Source organism: Littorina saxatilis, linkage group LG12 (assembly GCF_037325665.1).
Source record: "Littorina saxatilis isolate snail1 linkage group LG12, US_GU_Lsax_2.0, whole genome shotgun sequence".
Classification (NCBI taxonomy): Eukaryota; Metazoa; Mollusca; class Gastropoda; order Littorinimorpha; family Littorinidae; genus Littorina; species Littorina saxatilis.
In genome coordinates, this window is record NC_090256.1 from 65,608,159 (window position 1) to 65,616,423 (window position 8,265).

General features: G+C 46.7%; 1 protein-coding gene across 1 annotated transcript; it reads left to right on the top strand.

Moving 5' to 3' along the window:
* Positions 1-859: 859 nt before the first annotated feature.
* LOC138982579 (uncharacterized) lies at positions 860-7,727 on the top strand. The gene is made up of 6 exons (XM_070355903.1): positions 860-998; positions 1,470-1,832; positions 2,232-2,447; positions 4,124-4,350; positions 4,562-4,791; positions 5,525-7,727. The coding sequence occupies exons 1-6, from the start codon at positions 864-866 to the stop codon at positions 5,890-5,892; spliced, it is 1,539 nt and encodes a 512-aa protein (XP_070212004.1). The 5' UTR covers positions 860-863; the 3' UTR covers positions 5,893-7,727.
* The last annotated feature ends 538 nt before the right edge of the window (positions 7,728-8,265 follow it).

Genomic DNA, 8,265 nt, shown 5'->3' on the forward strand with positions numbered 1-8,265 from the left:
TACATTGTTGTTTTATCTTGAATGTTTGTGTCATTAATTAACTGTAAAATGAATGACGGATATTACCATTCACCATGTGATCATACGCATAAAAAAAGACTGAAAATCAATGCAACAAAATTCTACTCAGCTCTGGGAAATGACTGTGAAGTGTTCTGGTGTGGTGTTTGTATGACGACTAGGGCTGAAAAGAGATGTCAAGGCAACATGAGTTTTACGAGTGTGGGTCTATGCTAATACTGGGAATGAGAATTTGTTTGGTGTGCTATCTGATTTAACTTGGCTAATGAATACCAGCGGGGCCAAACTGACCTCAAAGATTAGAAGGAAGAGACACGAAATTGAGTCGGATGTAATATGGACATTGCCTCCTAGACTGATATGATAGAGACGGAGGATGGAAGAAAAGGGGTTAACGAATGAAAGACAAGGACCAAGAATAAGGATGATAAGAAGAGACGTGGACTATAAGGCAACATCAGAAGTACCGTACGGTACACGCAGGCAGGGGGGAAAGGAAGACAAATTACAATGTGATCTCATTTTGTACACAAAACAAAAGAGAAAGTACGTAACCACATTCGACGACGACCAATAATGAAATACCAAGCAAAGAAACTAACACAAAGGAACAGCACTCAAGAAGACGTTAGAAACAAAAGTATGTCAATTATATTATTAATTTTGTTTTTAAGACCCCACCATAATCCGTAGGCTTGTTGTTGTTGTTTTCATATTTATAACTATATGTTCATTTCATGAACAGAAATAAAACATTGTTCAAACCCCAAAAAATGCCAATCATAATGATAATACCAGAAAACAATTTTCCCTTGGCCTGTGTGACACAGGTGAGACGGTGGATGCCTGTGGTCAACCAGGTGGTACGTCCAGCCAAGTTCTCTGACCTCATCAACCTAGCCCAGCTGGACGCCATTTCTGACCGCGTGCAGGACCCTACTGACCGCCTTAAAATTGACCACGATACCCTCGCACAGGTATTGAACATCTGCACACGGGTAGATTGTCGATGAGATGTTGCGCATATCACCGCGAGCAGGGACAGACAGACGGAGAGATGGACGGACTGACTGACAGACAGACATACAGACAGCTACAGTTGGACAGACGGACAGACATATACACACGTGTACATAATATGGAGCGCACACATACACACGCACTCACACACGCACGCACGCACGCACACACGCACGCACACACACATACACACACACACACACACACTCACGTGTCAAAGTGTCAAAGGTAAGTGAAATTCGATGCTTCTAAGCCTTGTGGAGTAGTCTCATAAACAATGCACAAGTCAATCAAGCGGGTTCATGTTTCGACGCACTTGTGTTAGAAACTGTCCCGTACACAATATCTGGCCGAGTTGTCATATCAAAGTGGAAGCACTCTTCCCATTCTTGACGTAGTACACAATACAACATATCCACCCTTATCAGGTGTACGACCTGGTGGACAAAGTGCGCAGCGCGGTAAAGGAAGGCATGGCCGAGGACAGCGCTCTACTGGAGCGACTCCGGGACTTCATGCACAAGTACTGCCAGAGCTTCAGCCACGCGGAGGGCGAGGTCTACATGGAGACCGCCACCAACTACGAAAAGCAGAAGCGCGAGCTGGAGAACGCCGTCACCGTCAACCTGCAGAACGTGCCCCTCATGGTGGACATGTTCGAGAAGGAGGCCCTCAAGATTCACCAGTTTGACTTCATCATGAAGGAGGCTGGGGAGAAGGCGGGGTGCGCGCAGGTCGCGCTGCTGCTCATCTTCCCTGCCGCCTGTCACCATGTCCGTAACGCCTGTAAGGTGGGGGTCTGGGTTTGTCTTGTTGAATGCTGCTGCTTCTTAATCTTCTTGTTCTTAGTCTTCTTCTTCTTTTTCATCACAATCATTGTGATCGTCGTCGTCTTCGTATTCATCATCATCGTCGTCGTCAACATTGTCGTCACCACTATCATCATCATCTTCACCATCATTATCATCATCGTCATCGTCATCATCATCGTCGTCGTCGTCGTCGTCGTCTTCGTCGTCATCATTTAATCATCTATAGTGTACTGCCTCTCCTGGTTTTGAGAACCTTTAAAATTCTGCTGAGGGGGTCTAAGGAACTCCTAAAAACTATAATTGGGGGTCCCGGGACCCTCTACATAGAGAAGCTGTGGGGAACCCTGAGCGCTGATGGAGTGTATATATCTATGACAGGGTCTGGAGATGTGGATGGAGGCAGACGCCAACTACGCCCACTACCTGGAGCTGGACGTTGCGGAGTTGGGCGAGCGACGAGCAGGGCTGGACAGAGCGGTGCACCAACACGCCCTGGCGGCCGGCGAGCACGAGCACCGCATCAAGGCCATCCTCAGGGACCTGGGCACGTTCACCGCGGCCCTAAAAAAGCTAGCACCCAAGAAGAAAGCGTTGGTACGACGTTAGAGGCGAGGTTTCGTGGATTGAAGTTTGCGCCAGGTTGCTTGTTGGATATTGGATAATTGAAACATTGCATATTGGACAAGGTGGGAGAAAGGAAGGGGTTAAGTTTTCGTTATGGTGGGTGGCCGAGTGTTAACGCACTTGCGCTCGGAAGCGAGAGGTTGCGAGTTCGACCCTGGGTCAGGGCGTTAGCAATTTTCTCCCCCCTTTCCTAACCTAGGTGGTGGGTTCAAGTGCTAGTCTTTCGGATGAGACGAAAAACCGAGGTCCCTTCGTGTACACTACATTGGGGTGTGCACGTCAAAGATCCCACGATTGACAAAAGGGTCTTTCCTGGCAAAATTGTATAGGCATATATAAAAACTAGATGAATACCCGCTTCGCCGGGAAGAAGTAGAGCCGAATACCCGGCTTCGCCGGGGAAGCCGGGTGTACGCCGGCAAACGCACCGTACGAAGGAAGGGAGATAAACACGCAAAACACTGGAGAAGATAAGGAAGAGTTACTGGGAATGGATGTACAGAAAAACCAAATCGGTTCAGCGCTGCGCGCTGAGAGCACGCACGTGTTCAAAATTGTCCACGATTGTGTCCGGGGTCTACCTGAATATGCCCACCAAATTTGAAGCAGATCCATCGAGAAATTTGGCCGTGAATCGTGAACACACAGACAGACAGACAGACACACACAAGCCGTATATAGATATAGATGTCCACCAAAATACCCGTGTGACTTGGAATAATAGGCCGTGAAAAGTAGGATATGCGCCGAAATGGCTGCGATCTGCTGGCCGATGTGAATGCGTGACGTATTGTGTAAAAAAAATGCCATCTCACACGGCATAAATAAATCCCTGCGCCTTGAATATGTGCGCGATATAAATTGCATAAAAAAATCCCTGCGCTTAGAACTGTGCCCACGGAATACGCGCGATATAAGCCTCATATTGATTGATTGATCGTCTACTTATTCGGTAGTTGCCTTGGGATAGTTCAGTTCTATTCTATTGCGAAGCGGAAATGAGAAGGAGGGATAGAAATCAGATGGCTGGGTTGTACACAGTAATAGAGAGTGAGAGTCAGGGACGGACATACACTCGAATACTAATTTGACAATGGCAACAAAACAAAAATTCCTGGACCGGATACAAGCCATCCAGCTTAAAGGTAACATTTCCATGGTTCATCGACATTAAGAAGTGTCTAAAGCCAAAGTCTTACAGGTACGCATACTGTGTTTTGAGGGCTGTTTAAAGCCACAGAAACCAACGGTTAAGACTGCATGAGCTTCCCCGCTTCAGAACTTCTTGGGTCGATAGGCCGATCTTCTGAATAAACATTTAGGGTGTGAAATATTGTTGAAAGCTGTGAGAGAACTATTGTATAACACTGACTGCATGAGAACCTGCGCGATAAAGTCTCCTGTCGAAAGAGATTTGAGAAAGTTGCCTGATAGTTGCCCAAGCAGTTTCAAAATCTTCTACGGCTGAAGCTCAGGCGTCTTTTAGACCTTGGCCCACGCCTGGTATTAATTGTTCGATGTCGACTTCGCGAAGACTATTCCACAAAGCTTTGGCCCTGAATTTTCGGTAGAAAGACTTCGGAAAGTCTTCGCGAAGTCAACTTTGGGTTCAATTAAGAATTCACCCTTCGATCTTTGTCATGCAGGAAGCAGAAGAGGCCGGTCTGCGGGAGGAGAACCACGACGTGCTGGTGGACCTGGACATCAAGGAGTACCGCCGCCAGGAGATGAAGATGCTGGGTCATGACGCCTCCGACAAGTTCACCAAGCTCACGCAAGAGATCGACACATTGAGCATGCGTAGACCCGCCATAGACCGGAAGCTAGACGAATTGCAAAAGAAGCAGAACATTGTCACCGATAAACAGAACAGGTAGTGTGTTTGAAAGAGAATGAAAGTGTAAAAAAAAAATGTTGAAACGCAACATGTGCACTAATCAAAACAAGATAAGCTGGGAGTGCTACCAACATAACCAAGACACACATGGACGCAAGCGCTCTAAATATGAAACAAAAGAACATACAGAAACAAAAGCTATGAATTTTGTAAGAGAATTCGACGGATTTTTTTCTTTCTCTTCCAGACGGACGCAACTTGAGGCAGAGCTGGAGAAAGTGCGAGGAGAACTGAGAGCGGTGCGCAAGGCTGCTAGGAAGGCCGAGGTCGAGGTGAAGAAGGCCGAAGCCTGTCTGGAGAGGCTGCGGGAGATCCACCGGTTGAAGGTCGCTCCGGACACGCTGAAGAAGATCTACCACGGGATGCCTGCTTCCCCGCGACACATGCCTCTCTTTGCCGGCAAGAAGAGCAAGAAAGGTCAGACTTGGAGATAGTCATTGTGCGGAATAAACTTTGTTTTAGCTGACCCAGTCCACACTTTGTTCGCTTACTCCAAAATTGTCATTTATTCAAAGGCACACCCGTTCCCGTGTAAACAGTTTGGCTCATGATCTCAGATCTGGCTTGGATTTGACATAGGATAGCACCATCCCTCCACTTGGTCATATGCCCAAAGTCAACAGCCTGTGTGCTCTCTCTGATCACATAAGCCACCAGTGTCTTTTTCAGAAATGTTTTCATGAAATAACTCCAATCACCACAGCAAGCAATCAGGGTGTTGATTTTGTGTGTGTGACCAAGTGGAAAGATAGTCTTAAATCATGCAAACGCCTGGCTATACTGATTTCAGATGATGAGCCGAACTGATATTTTTATGTGTGCCTTTATTTAAATTTAAAGAAAAGATAGGCCTACAACAAGTAAGCGAAACAAGCAAAGCATAAAAGACAAAACTTTTGGAACATGCCGATGCCAGGGTGTGTGTGAGAACAATATTTCCGAAAATCAAGTTTGTTGTTGTGTGTCAGTGCCTGTTTTTGTTTTTCTTACACGAGGAACATGCATTTAAAAGAAGAGATATTGAGATTTTTTGTTACCCCAGTTTTGAGTTTTGATAAAGATCCATCCACCCATCCGTCAATTTATCCATCCATCCATCTACCAACCCGGCAACCAACCAATCAACCAATCGTTATCGCCGTTGTTTCAGACAAACTGGACATGGTGTGTCAACTAGTCGTGCAGACGATCGACACCGACTGGGTGCGACTGTACCACACCCTCCCCTTCCACCCTCCTCGCGGCCACCACATCATCACTGACGACATCGATGACATCAGCACGCGCTTCATGCGTCACAACATGGAGGAGCAGGCGCGTCAGAGTTTAGCAAAATGGCGTCGACTTCACACGCGCGCATGCGTCGAGGACCTGCGCAGTGCGCTGCAGGCGGTGAAACGCACGGACGTGTTGGAACGCTTAGATACGGCCCTGACACCGCGATCACGACCCGCTATGGGGCCCAAACGACACAGAACTGTGCACTTCCCTAAATTACCTGCAAGTCGATATAGGTAGCTGTGACTTTAATGATTCTGGCTTTTCCTGAGAGACTAAGAACAGTTAATTCACTTTCCACGACATCCGCCACTTCACGAAGAGGACCATTGAGTGTGATGCTGATTACAAATAATGAAAATGAATTATAGCTAATTTTCTTAACATTTAGCCTGCATCGAGGGTCATGCACACATGTGTCGGACCACGTTTCATACCGGGTTGCAATGACACACCAATAAAACGACATTGACGTAATTTTAACTACACAGGTGGGGTTATTTCCGGAATTCATCTATTGTCCCTTTCAGTACAGGCGTCGGGACACACCTGGACCCTGACTGTGACTGTGAGTTCTGAAGAACTGATCTTGACAAGGTATGATTCCGGTCACGGTCTCTCTGTCATGCCCTTGCGAACATTTGTGCTTTTCAAGGCAAACTGTCATAGGCTACATCTTAGTACAACTTAGCTGAAGTTAGGCGTTTCCTTGTCTTTGCCTCCAAGTGGAAATGCACATGAAGTTAGCAGTCTGGTGCTATGTATGACTTCATTGCATTGATGGAAAATTGCCTAGCCAGCCTCTCATGCTAACAATTCTTTAATTGTATACCGGTTCAAAATACCAGTTCGACCCAAGAAAACCGAAATCAAACCGAATTCGTCCCGGTACACAGCTCTACCTCCAAGATTAAAGAACACACGTGAACAAATGAGCTGACATGATCATCATTACGCCACAGTAATATCTCAATACCTATGACGACTTCCAAATTGTGTTCATTGCTTTCTTCGCTATTTCTGGCCATCCTACGCCGAAGCCTAAGCCTACCTAAAACATAGTTCACAAGGAACTTAGTCGATAAATATCGACAGGGGGCCGACAAATGGTTTAAATGTGAAATGTGTGTATATGGGTGTGGGTTTGAAACAAACAAACAAACAAACCATGTGAACCCCGGGCCGCAGGCCTTCGATGTAGTGATTGAAAAAAAAAAGGATGTTCTCAAATGGTTCAATTCTCATTTGGTCTGATTCTCAAATGGTACCGGTATACTCCCCCCCCCCTGGCCGCAGGCCTAGGATTTAAAAAAAAATTATTTATTTATTTTAAACATTAAAAAAATTAATTAGAGTAAAACAAAATATTAAAACGTTCATAATAAATAATAATAATAAACAAGAATTTAACACACACAAAAACAAAAGAATAGATAATCCGCCCATGTTAGGAATCGAATCCGCACCGCTTTCGCCGTAGCCGAACGCCTTTCCGGACGCCTTACCACCACACCACAAATTCTTCATTGCTCCGTCAGTGAATTTAGTGCTATTACAAAAAGGGAGAAACTGCCATCGCGATTGCAAAAAGTCTTGATGTTTGTTTGTTTGTTTGTTTGCTTAACGCCCAGCCGACCACGAAGGGCCATATCAGGGCGGTGCTGCTTTGACATTTAACGTGCGCCACACACAAGACAGAAGTCGCAGCACAGGCTTCATGTCTCACCCAGTCACATTATTCAGACACCGGACCAACCCGTCCTAGCACTAACCCCATAATGCCAGACGCCAGGCGGAGCAGCCACTAGATTGCCAATTTCAAAGTCTTAGGTATGACCCGGCCGGGGTTCGAACCCACGACCTCCCGATCACGGAGCGGACGCCTTACCACTAGGCCAACTGTGCCGGTAGTCTTGATGTTGGAAAATCGCAAATTCAAAGAATTATCCAAGACAAAGAAAACATTCTGAAAAGGTGGGAAAGTGGTGACAATGCCGATCGAATGCGATCAAAGCAGCAGAAGACAACATACTCTGACGTAAATGACGTAAGGTTTGGGATTGGTTCCTGGCTGCCAGAAAAAAAGAATTTTCCGACCTGCGTGTGCGGCGAGATCAAAGGCAGGTCCATTGTGATAGCTGAGTCTTGTCTTGTCTTTCCATTACTGCCCACAATCAACAGTAGTGATTATTTCGGCACTTGATGGGATGTTGCGCAAGTCCAATAAAGCAGCGTTTCCAGCATCCAAAGTCCATTAAAATTCACAGGTTGGGGAGTATGGGGGGGGAGGGGACATGAGTCACAGTGGCTGCTGGTTTAGTGCGAGGCGCGCGACACAAAGGTGTCGACAGTGCGGGCCTCGACGACAGCTGCTGGTAGAGAGTTCCAGTCCTTCACTGTGCTGGGTAGAAAAGCGGCACTCCGATACTGAGTGCGGCAGGTGATGAGGCCGAACTGCTGGCAATGGCCTCTTCGCTGGCGTGGTGGTAAAGGGGCCAGCTTCGACTTGATGCCCGGACAGTGGACGATGCTGTTCGTGATCTTGTAGAGCATCGATAGGCGGGCAAGCTTCCTGCGCTCCTCCAGAGACTGCCACCCAAGGGAGTCCAGCAT